This window comes from Salvia miltiorrhiza, chromosome 7 (assembly GCF_028751815.1).
Source record: "Salvia miltiorrhiza cultivar Shanhuang (shh) chromosome 7, IMPLAD_Smil_shh, whole genome shotgun sequence".
In the NCBI taxonomy this organism is placed as follows: domain Eukaryota; kingdom Viridiplantae; phylum Streptophyta; class Magnoliopsida; order Lamiales; family Lamiaceae; genus Salvia; species Salvia miltiorrhiza.
Genome location: NC_080393.1, coordinates 93,896 through 116,112, shown reverse-complemented (window position 1 = coordinate 116,112; position 22,217 = coordinate 93,896). Strand labels below are relative to the sequence as shown.

The 22,217-nt window shown below is 34.7% G+C and overlaps 5 protein-coding genes and 1 long non-coding RNA gene across 7 annotated transcripts; 4 read left to right on the top strand and 2 right to left on the bottom strand.

Annotated features, from left to right (window-relative positions):
• The first annotated feature begins 35 nt into the window (after positions 1-35).
• LOC130991214 (probable serine/threonine-protein kinase PBL3) lies at positions 36-3,340 on the top strand. Its single transcript, XM_057915316.1, has 6 exons — positions 36-346; positions 1,252-1,487; positions 1,573-1,708; positions 2,175-2,311; positions 2,448-2,574; positions 2,665-3,340. Exons 1-6 carry the CDS (start codon positions 202-204, stop codon positions 2,952-2,954), a joined length of 1,071 nt encoding a protein of 356 aa, XP_057771299.1. The 5' UTR covers positions 36-201; the 3' UTR covers positions 2,955-3,340.
• Positions 2,361-5,706, bottom strand: LOC130991215 (uncharacterized). Its single transcript, XR_009091107.1, has 3 exons — positions 4,014-5,706; positions 3,546-3,669; positions 2,361-3,135 (listed from the first exon to the last, which is right to left on the bottom strand). It is a non-coding gene; the product is annotated as an uncharacterized LOC130991215 (long non-coding RNA).
• Positions 5,707-7,592: 1,886 nt separating this feature from the next.
• LOC130991211 (DNA-directed RNA polymerases II and V subunit 8A-like) lies at positions 7,593-9,879 on the bottom strand. 2 transcript variants are annotated; one of them, XM_057915313.1, is made up of 5 exons: positions 9,691-9,879; positions 8,908-9,007; positions 8,367-8,524; positions 7,933-8,027; positions 7,593-7,804 (listed from the first exon to the last, which is right to left on the bottom strand). In XM_057915313.1, exons 2-5 carry the CDS (start codon positions 8,978-8,980, stop codon positions 7,693-7,695), a joined length of 438 nt encoding a protein of 145 aa, XP_057771296.1. In that variant the 5' UTR covers positions 8,981-9,007; positions 9,691-9,879; the 3' UTR covers positions 7,593-7,692. The 2 variants fall into 2 exon arrangements, with proteins under 2 accessions (XP_057771296.1, XP_057771297.1); XM_057915314.1 differs by having other exon boundaries at positions 8,908-9,001; positions 9,691-9,844.
• A 1,232-nt stretch (positions 9,880-11,111) lies between these two features.
• Positions 11,112-13,185, top strand: LOC130992999 (pelargonidin 3-O-(6-caffeoylglucoside) 5-O-(6-O-malonylglucoside) 4'''-malonyltransferase-like). Its single transcript, XM_057917719.1, has 2 exons — positions 11,112-11,545; positions 12,306-13,185. The coding sequence occupies exons 1-2, from the start codon at positions 11,112-11,114 to the stop codon at positions 13,183-13,185; spliced, it is 1,314 nt and encodes a 437-aa protein (XP_057773702.1).
• A 1,785-nt stretch (positions 13,186-14,970) lies between these two features.
• On the top strand, positions 14,971-15,721 carry LOC130991213 (non-specific lipid-transfer protein 1-like). The gene is made up of 2 exons (XM_057915315.1): positions 14,971-15,388; positions 15,512-15,721. The coding sequence occupies exons 1-2, from the start codon at positions 15,039-15,041 to the stop codon at positions 15,519-15,521; spliced, it is 360 nt and encodes a 119-aa protein (XP_057771298.1). The 5' UTR covers positions 14,971-15,038; the 3' UTR covers positions 15,522-15,721.
• A 2,033-nt stretch (positions 15,722-17,754) lies between these two features.
• Positions 17,755-19,172, top strand: LOC130991210 (non-specific lipid-transfer protein 2-like). The gene is made up of 2 exons (XM_057915312.1): positions 17,755-18,311; positions 18,971-19,172. The coding sequence occupies exons 1-2, from the start codon at positions 17,878-17,880 to the stop codon at positions 18,978-18,980; spliced, it is 444 nt and encodes a 147-aa protein (XP_057771295.1). The 5' UTR covers positions 17,755-17,877; the 3' UTR covers positions 18,981-19,172.
• Positions 19,173-22,217: the final 3,045 nt, after the last annotated feature.

Sequence of the window (22,217 nt, the reverse complement as noted above, 5' to 3'; positions counted from 1 at the left end):
TACTGATCAAGTTTAACGGGAGGAAGGAGTAATAAATCAATGAAGTAATAAGAGAAAGGTTGATATACAAAGTTATGCGACTGGCTGCAGACGAAAATGTTGACTGAGAAACTAGGAACGATATACTCTGTAATAATTTTGTTGAGAGTTGGAAGTCGCTGAGTAGCTATGTTTGATTAATTTTAGAAAGACAGAATCACAATGTCAAGGGTTTATGATAGCTGGGAGAAATTGGTCGGTGCTGTTCTCGACAGGGAGGAGCTCCGCCGACTTGCTCTTTGCGACAGCTTCACCACCTCCAATTATTCCGATCACAGCTCGCGCTTCAGTTTCGACTCCTCCGCTGGTATAATTTTATATCAATTCTTTCATTGCTCAATCACTTTTGGTATTTCGTGCTGGCTTTTAATTTTATTCAATTTGGGCAAAGGTTATCTTCAATTTCTAGTGGAAGTATACAATCACATGGTTGCTATGAAGAAGCTGCAGAAGTGTCTTCTTCTTTTTCTTTAATGGCTTCATTTCAATGGATTTTATTCTAGTAAATTATTGCATTTGAAAATTCTGTTTAGTTTCCATCAAGTTGTTGGGTTGATTAACGATTTGTTAATATATATTTCCTATTCAACGATTATTTAATTAAAGGTGGAATCTTGAAAACAAAATAGCGATAAATTGCCAAATAAAAACCTTTGGAGTTTGGAGTGGAGATTAAATCTCAACCTTTTATCATTTCTCAACCTTTTGATTTGTAGTAAATTAGTCACACCTAAATTTTTGCATGAATCTTGAGCTGAGATTTAGATATCTATCAGATATGGAAACTCAAAATTGACTGAGGGCTTTGAAGCCCATAGTTTCGGTTGTCCTCTTGTGTTGTCGGACGTCTGGCGGCTGAGTAATTGAGCATAGAGTTGGCACATGGTGTTAGAGCTTTCGAGTTGCAATTCTGGGCGTCCGATGAAAAACTTGATAGCATTGGATGACAAACGAAAATATCGGCTTCACGCTTCAGTAGCCATCAATCAACTTTTAAGTTTCTATATAGGATAAACAGTCTAAGTCTCAGCTCCAAATTCGTGCAAATATTTAGAACGAACGAATTTACTAAATTGTTAATACGTTGGGATTGAAAATGTAATAATCTTGGAGATTTGGAGTTGGCTTTCTGAACTATCAGTTAAATCAAGTTTGCATACTCACATTGTGTACCTTATTGTGAAATCCATATACTGACTGATGATATTGCAGCATCTTCCGGACGTAACAATTTCTCGTACCCCATTGCACGGCCCATAGAGTTGAAAGAGATTAGAAAAGCGACAGAAAACTTTCGACCAGCCATGTTCATAGGGCAAGGAGTCATGTGTCAAGCTTTTAGAGCATGGATTGATGAGCACGCCCTCGTTGCTTCAAAGCCTGGATCTGGAATGGCTGTTACAGTTAAGAAATGGTGTAATTACTTGGAAAGACATCAGGATTGGTTGGTAGGTTTTTGTTTCCAATAGTTACTTTCTTGGATGTAACTTATTGAGCATATGTACTACTAATCACAACCGACTTTTGTTGCAGAAGAAAATCGATTACTTGGTGCAACTTCGTCATCCAAAATTGGTTAACCTTGTTGGGTACTGTACGGAGGAAGACAACATGATGTTGGTGTACGAGTTCATGCCCAACGGAAGCTTGAGTGATCACTTGTTCACAAGTAATTTTTCTATCTTTTTGGATGAACGATCATAGTATGTCTTTCTTGCAATATTGTTGATGACTCCTGCATTTTTTATAGGGATAATTGCCTTAAAATACACGAACTTTGGGTTGTTTTCTGTTTTGCTCATGAACTTTAAACTTGTCCTAAAATACATGAACCGTACTTTTTTTTTCTTTGGTTTTGTACGTGAGCTTTTAAACTTGTTCTAGAATGAACGAACTTTAATATTTTTTTGGATTTTCTCACAAATCCCAAATCAAAACGGACACATTGAAAATCAAGATTGCTGTTTGGATTTGGGGTTTGCGAGAAAATTCAAAATAGGTGAAGTCCGTGTATTTTGGGACAAATTTTAAACTTTACGTGCAAAACCAAAAACGGCCCAAAAATCGTGTATGTTGAGGCGATTAACCCTATCTTATAGTATGATGTTATTTACCTTGTCTGTGTTGCTGCATAGCTCAAAACCAATCACTTCCTTGGACAAGGAGAATCAGAGTTGCTCTAGATGTTGCTAGAGGGCTGTGCTACTTGCACGACAGAGATAGACCAATCATACACCGAGATTTCAAGCTTGATAACATTTTTCTAGATTGGGTATATATGCTAACTTATTTTCTTGTCTGGTTGTAATTAACCAACACAATTTTAGACAGAAACAGAGAATCAGTTATATATGCATATATGCAGATATACAGATGAACATTTGATGTTTTACAAATTTGGTGTGTAGGAACTGAATGCCAAGCTATCTAACTACAGTTACGGTACAGATGATCCTACTGGTGAAAAGGCTTGCGTGGGAACTCATCAAGTATTCGTTGCACACGGCTATACTGCACCTGAATATACATTGAAAGGTTCTTGATCGTCCCTTCGCCTTCTGATGCTCGTTAAGTACGTTATCTCCTGCTATACTCGTTGTTCTGAAGTCATCTTCTTATGCACAGGTCACCTGACTACAAAGTCGAACGTATACACCTTTGGAGTTGTTCTACTAGAATTGCTGTCTGGCACTCTAGCATCAAATCTGAACTTGGGAAAATCGTATTTTGGTACAAAGTCAAGATTGTTGCAGATTATCGACGTCAGATTAGGCGGCCAGTATTCTCATGATGCAGCGTATGAAGTTGTGAAGCTGGCGTTGAAGTGCCTTAACCAAGATCCAAAAGCAAGGCCAAGAATGGCTGATGTTGTGGTTGCACTACAGCAGCTCCAAGGCCACGAGCCTGTACAATAAGCAGCAGCCTACACGGCCAATACCTCCCGTGATGGCTTAGTGTATGGTTGCAGAGTTAGCTCGCCATTGCCTGAGCACGGGACCAACGAATGCCCGTAAACTGTCACCAACGGAGAACGCGATCTTCAACTGTGTCACAAATGGAGGCCTCGATTTCTCCGACGACTTGAAGATGAAATATCTGGAAAAGAATTTATTAGTATTAGTGATTGTTGTGTAGCTGAAAAGAATGTTAACCATTTAACAGTAGTATTTGATTTATTTTCTGGAATCTTATGTCAACCTATATAGAATAAAATGTGTATAAGATTGAATATGAAATTGCTGGTTTCTCAACTAGCTACCTGTTTATCAAATTCAAGCTACAAACAAGCAAGATTCTACTGATTTTTCCCATTACTTAAAGCAGCAACTCTCAATATTCAAACACAAGAAAATTTCCCAACTCCATGCAAATAAATGTTCATTTATGAGGAAATGGAACAAGTTGCAAACTGGTATCCACATCCTCTTCAATCAACAACACAATAAACATACCTACAGCAAATCAAACAAGGAATATGGAATTTTGTTGGTGAAACTGAATCTTACTGTGAATTATGAAGAAAGGTTGAGTAAATTAATACACACTCATTCCTTCTTCACCTCCTCACTCTTTAGAAGCACCTCAAACACAAATCTTTTCTCCTCCTACTTTCTTGAGAATCATAATCAGCTGTATAAAACACGAAAAAGATTAAATCAAATTCACTGGAAAAATTGTGCTAGTCAAACTCCACATATACATGTATAATCTCATTGACAGTAAAAAAGTATTGTTTGAGCATTTTGAGATGAACTGTGTAAAATAAGTTGATATACTAAAAAAGACTAGGCACTAGTAGCAACAAAGTGGAAACAATACGACTTAATATTTTGTTTGAGACGGGGAAGGAGTAACGTACTCAACCTAGAAACTCGATTCACTAGAAAAGATAATAGATTTTACTATGATCAACTTCTGACTGTTATATATATGTAACTGTTTCTATGAAATAAACAAGAGAAATTGATAGTTACCAGCTTTGGGCTTGGAGGCATCAATGGTGATGGAGAGGATATGGCCGTGGGAGATATTGGGCCATTCAGAATCACTATCACTGTCTCGTTGAGTCACTATTCCTGGGCAACCCTCAAGAGTTAACCGTTGTGATCTATAACTCTTGAGAGCTAAAAACACGCACACATTCCACGTCTGGGAATATGCTACTAGAAATTTCACCTCTGAACAATAATGTACGCAAATATTTTGCCACTTCTTTTTGGATAGGAATTCATTCCTCCCTCAAACTATTGTGTCACACAAGCTGCTGAGAGAGATGATTACGGAAATGTTATAGTGTTAGAAGAACCTAACTCAGAAGAGGCGAGATCGCCCATCACACAACTCATAACATTTCCATAATCATCCCTCTCTGCAACTTGCAATAAAGAACAACTCATAACATTTCCATAATCATCTCTCTCTGAAACTTGTAATAAAATGTTGTGTACAAGGATGTTGATAAATTTTTCGCCCAAAAACTCCATCTCATTGCATCCAATCACCTTCGAAGAAAACCTTCTACCATCCAATGCTCATCTCATTGCATCCATCACCTTTGAAGAAAACCTTCTGCCATCCAATGCTCAATCAGTTCAATTTGCCCATCTTTAGGAAAATTGAACACAAAGCACTTCTTAAGTGATGGTGGATACAAACTAGGTCAATATTTTTGTGATATTATCTCTTCAACGCGCGATCGATTGCGAGCCATTTTCTTATCAGATTTATTCCGCAGAACTCCTCCGACTACCTTGGCAGTTGATGGCAAACCTTGACATCTTTTTGCAATCTTTGTTCCTTCGATACGAGGGAACATCGTCTTTTCCAAAGGTTTTTGCTTTGATTATTGACCAGCAATCTTCCTCTGATAACCCTAGTGGTAACAACAATGCATTTCCCTTAGTAGAAGTAACCCCGGCCAAGAGTCAATAAAATCTTCTCATCTTGGAAGATCTCGAATCCATACATCATCAAGAACAAGTAGATCTTGTCTATTCTGAACTGGATCAGAAGTCAACTCTCCCAGGATTTTCTTGAAAAGAATGATTGGATCAAAAGTTTGAGTAACATGCACCCAAATATGAGATCCAAATTTGTCTTACCCATTCCACCCATTCCCACAACAGCAAGAATCGAGCATCTCAACAATTTCATTTCGGACACGACATCATCTCTTCCAATAAAAATTGGATCAAGAGTGAAGGAGGAATCAGTTTCAGAAGTAGCATCAAGCAAAGTGGGCACAAGGGCAAGCCTCCCAACGAGGCCAAGCTCGGTTGCCTCTTTGTTAATGGACTCCAAAATCCCATTGATTTTTCTTATTCTAAGACCAATTTTTCGGAGACGAGTAATATGATTGAAGGTTGAGAAGCAACATAGTACCTTTTTCTTGATGGGCTTAATTTTGTTGGAGAGAAGATGATAGTTGACTTCATCCAAAACATCGTGAGCATCGAACCCCACGTTTTCAAGCTTCTTCAGCCAGCTTTTGATTGCCTCACCGTCACCGGAAATTGTACGCATCTCTACGTCGATGCCTCGGATTAACGAGATCTCATCCTTGGACAGCTCGATGAGGTTTTGAGCTTGAACGATGGCGGCGGCAGCTTATCTTTCACAGAAGATATAGTAGGAGTACCTTTTTTTATATAATAAATTAATTATCGTTTTGTTACCCTTTCCAATTCTTTGCCGACAACTTTTTATTTTTTATTTAAACGTCATTTGACAAGCAAATAAACATAGCTATTTAAATTTTAATTACATAAAAATTTGTTCAAACTCGGTTGACAAAGTTTAATACTAATAAAAGAGCTTTTTTTATTTTCTTTTTTATTTTCTTTTTGGGTGTGTATTTGTTTGCTTAGAGGTTAATGTCCAGAGGCCCTGAATTTGAGTTGGTCGTTATTTAATTTCTTTTATTTATTTATATAATTTGTTGGTCGTTATTTAATTTCTTTTATTTATTTATATAATTTATATAAAAAAGAGAGCATCTTATTCGTGTTCAAATTCGGTGGACAAAGCTTAAAAGAGCATCTTTTTCGTATTATCAAAAAAAAAATATTTTTCAAACACGCTAGGTGACTTAGTTGAATTTTTCACAAAAGAGAATCTCATTATCTCATTTCACATCACGCCATCCTTATAAATTGTACAGTATTTTTATTCTCCATATAATAATTTCAACAACTTTATTAAAATTCATTTTCACCTCAAATAGGACTCTCCTTTATGAACGAAGATGATACAATTTAGGGTAAGGATCCTCTATTGTACACAACATGGTGCTGTGCACAAAAACAGGGGGAATTGGTATGTTTGGATTTTTTATTTTTATTAATATTTTAATTATTTTCTTCCAATTTGAATGCACATCACCCTAGGGCTGGGAAGTTCGGGATCGGGTATCGAGTACCCAATTACTCGACCCGAAAAAATCGGGTATCGGGTACCCTATACCCGAAAAAATCGGGTTCGGGTTCGGGATCGGGTATTTAGGGTGTTAGAAAATCGGGTATCGGGTATACCCAATCGGGTATCGGGTATACCCGAAATACCCGAATTAATTGACTTAATATATCCGCACAACTGTAATCCAATCCCACTTCCCAATTCCCCAATTCCCGATTCCCGATTCCCCAATTCCCTTGAATCCCTTCGGCCTTCCCATTTCCCAATTCCCGATTCCCACCCAATTCATCCCTCCCAATTCATCCCTCCCAGCCGGCCCTCTGCTCTCACTCCAGAGTCCAGTTCTATTCCTCATCGACACAACACACACACCCACACGACTGCTCTCTTTCCTCCCAGAATCGCCGTCTCCCTCTCTCTGTTCTCGTTCACACAACATCTCTCTCTCTCCTTAACTGAAACGTACACACTCACGACGCTGCTGCCGCTGTTTTTCTCAAATTCGGCCGACGTCGCCACCGCTGAAGCAACGCCGCCGCTCGGAGTTGCTGGTGGTCCTGAAGTCGCCGTCGACTGCCAGCAACCGCCTCGCCCGAAGTCGCCGCCGCCGTGGACAGCAGGGGCCTCGGCAGCCACCGCCCTCAACTTCGAACTGTGAATTTGGTTTTCTGTATTCTAGTTTATTGTGATGGAATGTCTGATTTTTCAATGAGTCGACTCGGGTAATTTAGGGTACCCGAATACCCGACTCGGATACCCGAGTCGGGTATTAGGGTACCCGATTTCAATTTCGGGGTCGGGGTCGAGTATAGGGTTTAGGGGATTTTCGGGTTCGGGTACCCGATTTTTTCGGGTAGGGTACCCGAACCCGACCCGATTCCCAGCCCTACATCACCATGCTGTGCACAGCAGGGGATTTTTTCCTACAATTTATAGTCCCAATCTTTGAATGTTCTTTATTAAAAGTTTAAATTTTGACAAACTTCACAATTGAGAAAAGATCCTAACCCCAAATCTCCTGCGTCAGCAAATCTGTGCAGCATGCGAAGAGCTTATGTGAAAAATATGAGGTAACAAGTTAGCTCAAAAAGATGTTAATGAGCCAATCCGCTGCAGGGAACAAGTTAGCTAAGAGCAGATGTTTCTAACTGAGAATTTCTGATACATTTAGTCGACAAGTTAGCCAAGAGCATACATTTAGAAGTCGAGGTATTTTGTTTGGTGATTAACATCTCTAACTCAGACCTTCCTAATTAGAATAAACAGCTTCTGATCAAGCTCAAATCTAGCAGCAATGGAAGGGTCCCCCTTCAGCATCATCAGAAGTCCACCGAACGAGACATATATATCCCTGGAGACAAATACAGTAGCCTGAGTAAACGAGAACAACGCTTAAACATAAAATGAAGTCGAGTTAAGGACAATAAGTATATGGAGAAATAGATTAAGATGGATGCAGGACAAGGTATGGAAACTTACGCTTTTACTTGCTTCTCCCTAGATTCCTCGGAGATTCTGTACAGTTTTCCTTGCATGACATAGTCGAACTTATCTGCCAGCGATTTCTTGTTACCCTGAAATCCGAGAGCAAATAAGAGTGGTCAATCATTCAATGCCACAAAGTTTTGGGGCAGTATATTCCAAGGCAAATCACAAAGATCGAAGTGAAAGCTAAACTGTATATCATGACAATACTCGCAACAGTTTTCGTAAAGTTAAACTTGAATAGCCACTAATAATACTTTGAGATCAGACTAGAAGCATACATAAATGCATGAGTGTGTTGTGTATCTAAACATTTATTTCCTAAACTAGTTGGTTTGTCCTACGGCTAATTAACAAACTAGAAAGAACCTAAGTCACCACGAATTGCAGAAGCTCGTGAAATCAAAGCATATCAGATCATATTTTACCGGAGTGTAGTAGCCAGAATCGGGCGTTCCGTCCAAGTTCAGAGTGGATGCCAATACCATCATGAACTTCTCCCCAGCACGCATAGGATAAATCTCAGTGTTGATATCAAGGTGCATCAGCATGTCAAACTGCTCACTCCTAGCAGAAATACGAGAGACTAAGGAAGAACCAACAACATGTAAGAGTCGGAACATGTCAAAAAACTCAACAGGTCACATTTCAGTAATGCTTATTTTCACAAAGTGACTGCTATGTGGCAAATACAAAACAGAACTTATTTTCACAAAGTGTGGCAAACAGAAAGCAATCATACATTCAGTTATATTTCATTGCTATAGCAACAACAAGTAAAGTTGGGAAAAAACCGGTGTAAAATGGTGTTCGTGTTCCACTTTGTCTCGTCTATAACTCTGCATGAGATTATTGACAGTTCTAAAGAACCATAAGGCTTTGGCCAGAAATACAACATACACACTAAAAACAAGAAGAAACTAGAATAAGAGCAGGAAAAGGGATGGGCATTAAAACAAAGAATCATACCCCTATCAAACTTTTTTCCATCCGGGTCTATCGCATCAATTCGAAATATATCTTCAAAAAGTGTCTCCACCATCTTTACAACACCAAGAAGAAGCTGAATCTACAAAGTAACAAGCAAAATAAACCTTGGTCTCAAGAAATACACCACTTAAACGTTACATAAGTAAGAGTTGTCAGTTATAACTGCAATTGAGTCGTCCACCAAATACATAACAATCCAAATAAACAAATGAAAATGAAAAGTGGAAAAAACATCACTTTTTAAAGATTCTCACTAAAATGAGCAGTAAATATACGCTAGAAATGGTCCAGTTTCCTACAAAGAAACAAGTTTCTTAATAACTTTAAATTTCTCAATACTAAATAACCAAAAAGAAAATAATATAGAAAAAAAGAACACACCAATGAACATTATTTTCCGACACGCTGGAATCGTTGGATTCAAAAGCGTCAATGAATTAGCTCACAATCTGTTCAATCTTTTGAAACAGAGTATAAACAGACCAAAAAATTGTCTCTTTTTTTTTTTACCATCAATCAGTGTCCAAACTGTGTAGCTCCCAACTTCACTCCGTTTCACAAGAATTCGTGCTAACATAGCTACATCTCATTAATTCCAAAGTCCGTTCCGTCCAATTGCTCAACCGATCACAAAATTAACGAAATTCGAGAAAATAAATAGAAAATCCAAACAACAAAGAAGACAAATTTTGAAAAGAATATAGAATACTCAACCAAAATCCCAGATTAATCCCCAAATAGATCGGAATTTAAATAAGATACCTCGATCGCTGAAGCTTTTGCCCTAGAAGTTGAAGAGAGCAGAGCTGAGCATAGAGAGAGAAGCGAAGCAGAAGCTGAACTGAGTGACAACACTAAACACGAGTTAAATGGATACACCGCAAATACTAGAATTAAAGAAAACGTGCTTTGTTGTGGGAACACTTACAATCATTCCATCTTAAAGATTTTGAATATATTAATTTAAAACTAATTAATTTTATAGAAAAATACATTTATAATATTATATTCCTTTTAAAACTAATATATACATAAATTTATATAATTATTTTATATTTTTGTGATTAGAACGAATAGTAAAATCATTTTTTACCTATCAAATTTAGATGTATCGCTCTGTTATATAAAGAGTTTTATTTACTATAACCATAAATACAACTATTGTGATTATCTATTGAGTTTCGAGAACTTACACATTGATTTTAATATAAAAATAAGTTATTGGTGTAATTTGAACTTATTATAAATTTATAATCGAAATTTGTTCGACTCCATCTATGGAAACTCTAGAAAAATAATAAAAATAGATCTTACCTCATAAATATATGTCTAATATTTGTAAAATTCTCTTAACACAATGATACACGAATTAACATATTTGTAAAATTATTTTATAATTTGTAAAATGCTCTTAAAGGAATCTTGTTACAAGGGATAATATCATATTAAATGAGTATTGGTGAAAGATGCTTTAGGTATGTAAATTAATGGTGAGTGGTATGCATCCAGCCAATTTTAATATCAAGAGTTTTTCATATAAATATTACTGGTTTCCCACACACTTCTACGAACCAAAAATTACAAGAAAAATCTTACAAGTGCAATAGCTGCAAATATTTTCTATCTTCCGACGCCCAAAGCAGGTATTTATTTATAATAATTCCCAGCAGATTCTGCACTCGAAAACATGTGGTTTCTCATTTTTTTTCATTTGAACTGAAATAATAATTTTCTGTGACAATAATCACATGTTGAAGGATTTAGTTTTGCCTTTGCATTTGAGAAAACTATCAAGCATTGCTGACCTTGAACTAAAAAAATTGTTTTAATAAATATTCAATGTAAATTATAATTCGAACAGTCAGATCCTAACAAGGTCCTCTATTTTCACAACTCTATGTTATCACAGTCATAATTGCAGCGACGTTATTTTAAAATTGTGCCAATCACCTTACTTAATTTGTAAGATTAACCTTAATAGACAAAAAATAATAACGCCAAGTGTTTACTTAAATGGATTGAGAAGAAAACCCTCGTCTGATGAGCTAATTTTACTTGATTTTTATATCTCATTGATGGAATTGAAGAAATCTTATTCTTGAGATCGATCTCATCAGTCTTGCAAAATAATCGCCCCTTAAAAGTCTAAAACTAAATAAGTAAGTGACTATAATTATTCATTTATGTATTTCCACAAAAAACATCAGAAAATGCAGATCCATGTGGTGAGTCGAAAGCTGGTTAAACCTAGCAAGGCGACTCCGCCGCAGCTCCGCAGCTACAAGATATCGGTGATGGACGAGGTGAATCCATCGATGTTCGTGGTTCGCATCCTCTACTATCGATCTCGAGGATTAATAAATCTGAGTGGTTTGGAAGAGTCGCTGGGTCGAACCCTGACCCGATTCTACCCACTAGCAGGTAGATACGACAAGGAGAAGCGCATGGTGGAATGCAACGACGAGGGAGCTCTCTATTCAACGGCACGAGTCGATTGCCAACTCAGTCGGCTCATAGACGGGGAGGTCGACGTCGAGCAGCTCAACCTCCTCCTCCCCTTGGAAATCGGTGCAGCTGATGAGCCTACGGATCCAATGCTAGCGATTCAAATCAACAGGTTTTCTTCATTTTTGTTTTTTCTAGTATTTTTCTCTTTCTTACAATCATTCAAGTTATGAGAGGTATACTGTTTCTTCCCAAAATTAAATTCTCATATATATATATATATGATATGTATGTCCCATTATTTTATGATTATTAATTAGGATTCAGTATATTCAATTAGAGTATATAATTAATTTTTTATTATTCAATATCATTTTTAATTGGGTTATTGGCTCTTAAATACACCAACTTTGGGGGTAGTTTGATTTTGCACATGAACTTTGAAAGGTGTAAAAAAATACATGAACTTTAATGTTGTTGCAATTTTATCACAAATTCAAATATTAGATATTCAAACTCTATAAAAATCTTACGATTTACGAATTTAGAGATGTCTTATACGATATCTTTTACAGATGTCCTATATGATGTATTTTTTTTAAAACATCCACTGAATACACGTCGATATTTCGACTTGCCACGTCATCTTTAATTTGAGAAAAAAATGAATTTATGACATTGTATAAGACATTTGTAAAAGATATCGTATAAGACATCTCTAAACTCGTAAATCGTAAGATTTTTATGGAGTTCAAATATCTAATATTTGAATTTGTGATAAAATTGCTACAACATTAAAGTTCATGTATTTTTTTACACCTTTTAAAGTTCATGTGCAAAATCAAACTAACCCCAAAGTTGATGTATTTAGGCGCTAATAACCCTTTTTAATTTATTACTTGCAACTTCCATTTACACTTATTTTTGAACAGATTTCAGTGTGGAGGCACGGCCGTCGCCGTCTGCGCCTCCCACAGAATCTTCGACGCCGGCTCAATGAGCATATTCCTCACTGCCTGGGGCAGGGGCGGCGCCGCCATCACCCCCGTCTTTGACTCCGCCTCCTACTTCCCCTCCGAGAACTTACCTCCTCTACAGACTCACGACTCCAGAACCCGTAACAACAACATATCCGTCAGGCGTTTCATTTTCACCAAAACCGCGCTATCGGAACTCCGCCGCCGCATGCCCGCCTCCGCAAAACCGCCGTCCAGGGTGGCGGCGGCGTCCGCCGCCCTCATCCAGGCGCTCCTGCGCGCCGACAGGGCCAAGCACGGAGAATCCAGACCCTGCATCGTCGCTCAGGCGATCAACGTCCGCGGGCGGACCCATCCGCCCGTGCCGGACCACTCGTGCGGTAACTGGGCCACCTTCGCCACCCTCGAGCTCGACGCCGGCCGCAGCCGGGAGATGGAGGCGGATTTCCCCGGGCTGGTCTCCGAGATGCGGGGCGCGGCGGCCGGCGGCGTGGCCGACTGCGCGCGGCTGCTGGCGGACAGGGAGTTCGGGAGGTGGGCATTGGTCGGGAGCTACGTGGCGGCGGACGAGAGAGGCGGCGGCGGGGAGTGCAAGGTTGCTTGGATAAGTGATTGGTCCAAGTTCGGGGACTACGAGGTTGACTTGGGATTGGGGAAGCCTGATTGGGTGAGCTTGGCGGGAGGGAGGCTCGAGGATATTATTGTGTTGATGAATACCAAAGATAAGGAAGGGATTGAAGCTTGGGTGTCTTTGAAAGAATCGGAAATGAGGCTTCTGGAAGAAGATCACCAGATTCGGATGCTTACATGTCGTCGTGGATTATCCAAAATTTGATTACTTTGAGGTTTCAGTTTGATTTGATTGGATTTCTCGTGGTTTTAGTCTAATTTGGATATATATTTTGGTTTCATTTCCTATTTCGGTTATTGCGTTAGGGTGCGTTCTCTTTGGTTGTAAATTTATCATGGAAAAATGAAAGATAAACAAAATTTAATATTTTAAATCCTTTATTTCTTTTCCCACATTTCCTACTTGATCATTACTCATTCCTCATTTACACTACAAATGAGGGATAATATTATCACACCATTTTTGAAGGGATAATATTATCTCTCATTTGTAGTGTAAATGAGGAATGAGTAATGATCAAGTAGGAAATGTGGAAAAAGAAAGAAATGATTTAAAGGGTTAAATTTTGTTTATCCCTCATTTTCTTATGATAAATTTACAACCAAAGAGAACGCACCCTTATGTGATTTATATGGGTGAGAAATGAGAATTCTACTCATACCTCCAAATAAGTGAGCTTAATTTTAACCGGATGCTTCATTTTATACTCTCTCTGTACCAGTATAAGTAGCTCAAAACTTTTCGGCACAAAAACCAAGGAGAATGTTTAAATTGATTAAAAGTGGTAGGGCTTACTACACATTTTTTAAGGTTAAATTTTTTCATTTATGAAAATGTGTCACTTATAATGAAACAGTCCAAAATTGAATACAGACCATTTTTAGTGTATCCGATTGAGTATTTATTTGTTAGTATTAATATTATGAAGAATATCGGGGATATACACTTTTCAGTTTTTACTATAAGGGGCTTTAGTATTAAGTAATGGGCTATATGGGGGGAAAATGGTCCATCAAAATAGCGGGCTGTGGACAAAGTTTAACTGAAACGTGTTCCTAAAATTCTAGAGATATTGGGCCTCATCCAGAAATCTAAGGGCTTTTTGCAAAGCATTATGGATCCAGAGCCCCACTGGGTCGTTGTTGCAAATTTTTAACTTTTTAAAATTATTATTCTTTTGTTTAATTTTTTTTTTGTTTTTTTACTTACGAATTAGAATTTATTACACACAATGAGAGTATACATTAAAGTTTTAATTTAATCTTAAATTAAAACAAATCAATGGTTGATTTTCCTCAGTCTTGCGTGACTTTGTCTTTGTTAGCTCAAGTATATATAATTATCAAAACATATTATTTTTGCAGAATAAAAATGCATAATTTTGGAATTATGTTGCATTGTTATTTTGATTCCCATTTTAATCAACTAATATAAGTTTAATAATTTTTAAAAATTGTTACTCAATATATATACACACATGTATACGTACAAAGAACGTTATCTCAAGGGCTAGGGAGCATGCATATGTGTAGTTAGTTAGTGGAGTAACATATATGAGCTTCTCATATTTAGCACATGCACTTATCTGAATTTTCTAAACCAAATTAATTAAGACATTAAACTTAAATATAGTATTATGTAGTATAATATTTAATTTATTATTATTATTATGAATTATAGTAATATTTATTTTGTATTTATTCAAATATTTTTTACATATTACTAAGACGTATACCCCGACAGTGTCACATGTTTGGGAACAAAACTGAACCTATGCATAAACGGATATGCATAAACATGCACGTAATGTATTAACGTCACAAACCAGTATAAGCACACATCAATAAATTAAAACATTATAATAAAATTATAAATATCACATAATTATGACATACGTAATTTAACAAAACATCCAACTCTCCCAACTTTGCATCAAAATATTCTCTATATAAACATGTCAATAAAATTGAATTCCCAAGCACAAACTATATCAAACTCGATCGTATATATATATTCTACATCATCAAAAACTTTCTCAATAAATTAATTAATATATAATGGCCGGAATCATGAAGCCACTCTCTGCAATATTCCTCGTCGCCGCCGTGCTGATCGCGGCGGTGTCTCCGCGAAGCGAGGCGGCGATCACTTGCGGCACGGTGGTGAGTCGGCTGACGCCGTGCCTGCCGTACGTCACCGGCAAGGGTCCGATCGGGAAATGCTGCGACGGAATCAAAGCTCTTCATGAGAGCGCCACGACGACGGAGGATCGTCAGAGCGTCTGCGGCTGCCTGAAAAGCATGGCCACCGCGTACCCCGGCGTCGACTACGGCAAGGCCGCCGGACTACCTAAAGAATGTGGCGTCGACGTTCCCTACGTCATTAGCCCTGACATTGATTGCTCAAAGTATATATAATATTCGATGATAATTTTACAATTATTTCAAATTTCTATTAATTTAATATTTAATGTGTTCATTTTGATATAAAATAGGAATAATTAATCCGTCGATATATTTTTGGTGTGCAGGGTGAAGTGATGAGATTATGGACAGGGAGAATATGGATTTCTGGCAGCAGTGGAATTATATATATATATATGTGTATTACAATAAGTAAATAAAAGAGTTTGGTATAGAAAATATGATGTTTAATTTTCCTTTGTGGAGATGTTGCTAAGAAAGTGTACGTACTAGGCAGATTTTTATATGAAGGAATGTATAATTATTTTCTAGTGTATCATTTGCTTTAGTTATTAATTTATAACTGAAAATATATATGTGCAAATTAATTGTAAAATTCACGAGTACATATACATATATCTATGACTTGTTACTGTTCATACACAATGATGACGTGAGTAACCAGCTAAAAATTTGTTCATTTTTCCTTTAACTTTAAATAAATTAACTTTTATATAATTTATAAATTAATAATCACAATAATAATTTATGAGATATTAGAATCAAAATAATGTATAAAAATATTACGAAGAGATGATGTAATGTAAGAAAAATTTAACAGTCGTACATTAATAATTTATCATAGAAAACAGCACTATTGATCTACTCAAGATAATTCAGTGACAAGTTATTTTCATGCACGTACGAAGATTTTTCCAGTGATAATAAATTATGAATAGTATACGATACATGATGAATGTAGATACAAATTGTTTCATGCGACGCATAAAAGCTGGATTAAATTTCATCACAGAGTAGGTAAAAAGATGTAAATCAATAAATACGTAATAAATGGAACTACCCAAGTTAATTAGATATGGCATATATATATACTCAGCATTAAAAAAAATCACGTGATCAGGTCGATCTGAGTGATCGTAATAAAACACAATTTTTATATAATCAAACGATTTTAATTACAATTTATTATCCTTAATTAGAATTAATTCGTGTACCTAATCTTGTTAATTTTAGTTTTGTACAATTGTACACACACAACACAATTAATTATACTTACTCGGTAATTGGCTCTGTGTGTATAATACCGACAAGCATATAAGAGGTTTGGTGTAATGGTTTTATTATGTATGGTAAAGTTGACACATCAATCCATTTATATATATTATACGATGTGATGAAATAACGAATTAATGCAACCTTACGTGCATCCAACTAAATGTAGTTATGCCAAATTATATATATATACATAATTGATATACAGATGAAAAATTAAACTCTTGCATCTCTATATATATATATATATAGGTTACTCTATTTTAATAATTTATAGAAATTTAAGGAAAGATATGAAAAGTTCGAAACAAACAGATACTAATTTTATCTAGTTCGTTATAATGTGATAATATCCTTTTGAAAGCATACCAATTGTTCTTGAATAAGTGTTTTATTTTTTATACTATGAATTTTGTCCCTCTATATATAGTAAAATGTTGTAAAACTTTCTATCTTATCCCTATCCTCAATGTAAATTATTTAATTATATATAGATAATATACGAGTAATTAATTAATGTACGTGGGATAATATACAAATTAAACCAAAAAAAATTAGAGGGTGATTAATTAGTGAACATGATCACTGATTGCGCAACTAGATTTTCTGCTGTGGCCATTAAAGTAAGAATGTGACAGTTCTCCATTTGTACAGCCCCCAACAGATTATATGTTGACATGTGTTTGAAAATATAATTTAAATTATGAATATAGTCTCCATTATTAATTAGGCCAGCAGCTCAAGACCAAATCCGATCGACGTGTCACAAATTTTAGACTTGCAATTCCTTTCTAGATCTCTCTACCGAATTTCGGAGAGAATATTTTATTTGTATTTTGTATTAGAACATATCATTATTACTTCTTTTAATTTTTCGAGATTAATTAAGAACTAAAAATATTATTTTCACTGATACTCAGCCTGTTATACTAGTTATAAGCAAAAAACACTATGCATTTTCAAATTAAAATATGAATATTATATTACACACATAAAAGTTAATCAACATAGTAGTTAATTAAATTAATTTCTATAACCCTTTTGAATTACTCAATTGGTGCTCTAAACTCACATATACACCACACATTAGTTAAAAAAAACACAAATGGAAACCCAACAACGCATAAGAGTCTTCCTTGTGCAAGTTCAATATGCTTGAAACTTTTTAATTAATGAATGATCAAGTAAAAAAAAAAAACTCGAAATTTGGAATAATATATAAATAAAATTTCGTGAAATTAATCTAGTGGTACGTACACGTGGTATAAAAAAAATACAACATCATCAAATCCAGATTATGATTGGGCCATGCACAAATTAATTCATCTTCCTAACTGTAAACTACAACCATAAATTCCCATCACAAATTCAATCAACACTTCACCAAATCGTCTCTATAAAAAGAAACATAATTTTATGCATGTCAAACACACAAACTCACTCACACACAAAAATAGTAACTCAGGTGCTTCTACACATACCAAAAAACAAAACAAAAATTATAGCAATGGCTGCCATAATGAAGCCAATCAGCATGCTCCTCATCGCCGCCGTGATGATGGTGGCAGTGGCACCGCGGAGCGAGGCGGCGATCGGGTGCGGCTCGGTGGTTTCTTACCTGAACCCTTGCGTCCCATACGTGACAAACAAGGGCCCCATGGGAGGCTGCTGCAATGGGGTCAAGGGGCTGTACAGCGCCGCCAAGACCACCCCCGATCGCCAGAGCGTCTGCGGCTGCCTGAAATCCCTCGCCGGCTCGTATTCCGGCGTGGACTACGGCAAGGCCGCCGCCCTGCCCGGCCAGTGCGGCGTCAGCATTCCCTACAAGATCAGCCCTTCCACTGACTGCTCAAAGTAAGTGTTGATTATTATATTAATTGCTCTAAAATACACGAACTTAGGTCATTTTATGTTTTTATACGACTATTACACGTCTCACCACTTGATACACGAAATTTAATTTTAATTTTTTTTATTTTATTTTTGCAATTGTAACATCATTCATATTTTCGGCCAACTAAAATCAACGTGGAGAAACCACATATGGTACATGCATACATGTGCATGTAGGAGCGAATAGGGGCTATATTTTCTAAACTTTGAGCTAAAAAAAATAATATTTCTTACTATTGTATTTGATTATGAAGGCTATTATATCAATAATGTGATAATTTTAAAAGAGCAAACATGAAATAAAAAATGCCTGGTATATCCCCCCTGGCTCCATATAGACATTTCCCCTCCTCATATTTAATTGTTTTAAAATGTGAATCATGTTATAGTTGCAACAAAATAAAAATCGAAGTTTATGTATTATGGCAAGGTTAAAACGTAATTACAAATTCAGAAACGGTTCAAAATTCGTGTATTTTACGACTATCTTTGCAATTCTTCTTCCTTTCTTGTTCAATTGTTGTTGTTTTTTTTTTTTTTGAAATAAAGATGAGTATTGGCTTTATAATATTTAATAGTAATCATGATCATTATATATAATTTTCAATTTTTTTGTGCAGAGTGAAATGAGTTGATGAATATGAAGAGGAGTGATAGGCAATGAAGCAACAGCTAGGCCATCTACATGATGTAATATAAATCTATAAATAAATAAAGTTCAAGTCCACATATGTTAGTGAACCTGAACTTGCATGCGTATATCTTGATGATGTATCCGTTAATTACTTTCCTAATGCTTAGTTGATTATCTTCCTTTTTCAATATTCGCCACTTCTCTCTCTCTCTCTCTCTCTCTCTCTCTTTTTCCCCAGTTTTAACTATATTCGCCAAAAAAGAATGCATTCTATCTCAAAAGAAGAAGAAGAAGAAGAAGAAGAAGAAGATCTCTTCTCAATAAAAGGGAGAGGTCTCGGATTTAATTAATACCACAATTTTCCTTCCACAAATCACAAAAGGCAAAAATAAAAATAAAAAACCGAGAGAGCTCGCAAATCAAATGACAAAGGTTTCCTCTTTTTCTCCTACAACAATTTATAACACTTAATTACTCATCTTCTTTAAAAAAGGAACAAAAAAAAAAAAAAAAAACACACCTACTCATGCATGGATATAAGATGTTAGCATGCAGGATTTGATGAATCGTGGACTTTTATGTGATTAAAGAAATTATCTATGAATACTTTGTCGAGTTTCTTTCTGAAAAGTAAAAATATAAGAATACAAATTAACATGATGATAAAGATATTTCATAAGATTTAAATACTAATGCGTATATAATTCAATGCAAAAATTAAACTCGCAAGTACGACGCAACAGCATAGTTAACTAGATTCAACGTGCTTCATAAATTGTTTTGATGATTTCATCGTGCTATTTAATTTGGAATTTAATTGGCTTAACTAGATTGGTCTCAATATTTCAAATAGATACTCTCTTTAATTAATACAAAAGTGCAGACCATGCATAATTTTATTTGCGAAATGTATATTAAACAAAAAATAACAATCATCTCATATATAAAAATTTATGAAAGCATAATACCTTGAAACTTACCATGTACCATACATTTTTTGAATTATAGCATAAAGACTCGAGTTCACGATTAAGAGTATTTCGAGTTGTTAATTATAGCATATAAGAACTCGAATTCACAATCGAGAGTAGTTCCAGTTGTAAATTGCATAAGTAAATTAATTAATATGGTTATTTTTTATATATATTAGTGGATACTTTTTGTTTTTACTAGCTCAATTTAAATATTTTAAAAGTTCGACTAAAAAAAAATACTACAATGAGCCAGCTACTTCATCTAATATGCATGTGTTATAAATTCTTCATAAATTCGAAAAGAGGTTTATTAATATTAGGTGGGCTTAAAAAATACTTGGTGGGAACGTACCTACTTGTATCGAGCAAATTAATTTACTGCTCTTGTATAATTTCTGCATTATTATTTTGAACTATGAATGCGGAAAAAGCTCAATAAAAGACAATAATCTATTTATGAATTGAAGAAGGGCATTGAATAAAAAAAATACTTTGAGTCTTTTTGGATTTTCACATAAATTTTTACTCAATTTTACTTATAGTTTTTATGTAAAAAAATATTTATAGTTTTATAAATTTAATTATAAGAAGATTTTTATATAAAAAATTGAAATAAATAATACTCATTTTGATATCATTGTTTAAATTACACGAAATAAATATTTTATAAAAAAAATATAGTTAAACTCGTTCACCCATAACATTAATTTCTTTTATCTCTTCTTTAAAGTTAACTAGTATGCCCGCTCGTGCGATGCACGACTAATGTTGAAATTAAATGATATTTTAAATAAATAAATACATATATTAAATATAATTTAAATATAAATAAATGCAAACATAAATCTCAATCAAAAATCGAAGTTATGAACAACATAACCTCAATAAACACATGAATCTAAAAACATTTGAATTTTCAATTTTTGAACTACCAATTAATTATTATAATTGATAAAAATGAACAAATATAAGTTTAATCTTTTTAGTTGCCTTAAATTTTTATAATAGAAAAAAATATAAATAAAAATAATTTCTAACAAAAAAATAAAATAAAAATAGAAAAAGGAATGAAATAGAAAAAAAAAATGAAGAACCGTAGCATTTAAAGAAAGAAGATAGGAGAGAGAAGAGAGAAAAAAAAATTGTGACTTTAAATTATAATAACTTATTTATTTTAAATTTATTTTATATAATTTTTACATCAAATTAAATATCTTGTCATCATCTTTAATTTAACATCCATATTGAATATTTTTTACGAATCAAAGTTTATGAATTTTAAAAGAGGATAAAAAAAAAGTGAGGAGAGAGAAATTTTGGTAAGAAAAAGTAGTTGTTATACTGCTCTTTTATATATTATATAGATTGGACAAGGTTAGCTTATGAAGATGAAATATCGAACAATAGCTACGAGGCATTTCCGTAAGAAATTATTTCATTTATCTAAATAAGTAACAAAATTCAAAATTAAGTATGCCCTAATTTCTAATCTTCTAAATTGGGAGGAAAGAACTATGAACAATGCATAATTTCCTGAATTAATTGAATTTGAATTTCGCATCGTGTAATAATCTAGAACTAAAACATATTTTTAATTGATCGATAACACACTACGATAAATAAGAATCAAATACAATCCAATCTCATATAATAGTGTAGTTAATGTTTGAAGTCAAAAGTCTTAGACTTGAGTCCACAATCATACAATATTTAAATTTGATAGTATCTTCTTAACTTTCTTTTTTTTTGAAAATACTAATTAACACAAAATCGATCGAGTTAAAAAATTAAAATAGTAAGTGATTCTAAATATTCTATATATGTGTTACTCTTAATTGTTGAAGGTTTGGAAAAATAAAATAAAATAGAATCAGTACCAATACTAGATGCATGTTGGTAAATACTCCTGGTTAATTAGAGGGGGAAAAAAATAAGAGAGGGAGGATATCAACTAAAAATTTTATCCTGGTTAATTAGAAATCAATCTAATTTGTAAATTTTGATTGATGGATTGTCAGGATTGATTTTCAAGCGAAGTATATAATACTTTTTTATAATACTAATATTTTCATATGGCAATGCTAACTAATTTATGTATACAATAATTAATATTTTGTTCACAAAAATAAGGTTGGCCGGTTTTCAATGTTTGAGACATCTGAAGTAGGAAATAGTGGATTTCTTTTCGAGGGAGGAGTATGATTCTTCGAAATAATATTCCTTTTGCCAAAAGACTAATACTTGTCCAATTTATTATAA

What these genes read in the sequence shown, in the direction of transcription:
- LOC130991214 (XM_057915316.1), top strand. Translation starts at nt 202, where the DNA reads ATGTCAAGGGTTTATGATAGCTGGGAGAAATTGGTCGGTGCTGTTCTC. An exon ending in AAAGACATCAGGATTGGTTG is followed by an intron (nt 1,488 to 1,572) that starts GTAGGTTTTTGT and finishes CTTTTGTTGCAG; the next exon opens with AAGAAAATCGATTACTTGGT. An exon ending in ACCTGAATATACATTGAAAG is followed by an intron (nt 2,575 to 2,664) that starts GTTCTTGATCGT and finishes TCTTATGCACAG; the next exon opens with GTCACCTGACTACAAAGTCG.
- LOC130991210 (XM_057915312.1), top strand. Translation starts at nt 17,878, where the DNA reads ATGTCAAACACACAAACTCACTCACACACAAAAATAGTAACTCAGGTG.
- LOC130992999 (XM_057917719.1), top strand. Translation starts at nt 11,112, where the DNA reads ATGTATTTCCACAAAAAACATCAGAAAATGCAGATCCATGTGGTGAGT. An exon ending in CTAGCGATTCAAATCAACAG is followed by an intron (nt 11,546 to 12,305) that starts GTTTTCTTCATT and finishes ATTTTTGAACAG; the next exon opens with ATTTCAGTGTGGAGGCACGG.
- LOC130991211 (XM_057915313.1), bottom strand. Translation starts at nt 8,980, where the DNA reads ATGGTGGAGACACTTTTTGAAGATATATTTCGAATTGATGCGATAGAC. An exon ending in ATTCTGGCTACTACACTCCG is followed by an intron (nt 8,028 to 8,366) that starts GTAAAATATGAT and finishes CTCGGATTTCAG; the next exon opens with GGTAACAAGAAATCGCTGGC. An exon ending in AGGGAGAAGCAAGTAAAAGC is followed by an intron (nt 7,805 to 7,932) that starts GTAAGTTTCCAT and finishes ATTTGTCTCCAG; the next exon opens with GGATATATATGTCTCGTTCG.
- LOC130991213 (XM_057915315.1), top strand. Translation starts at nt 15,039, where the DNA reads ATGGCCGGAATCATGAAGCCACTCTCTGCAATATTCCTCGTCGCCGCC.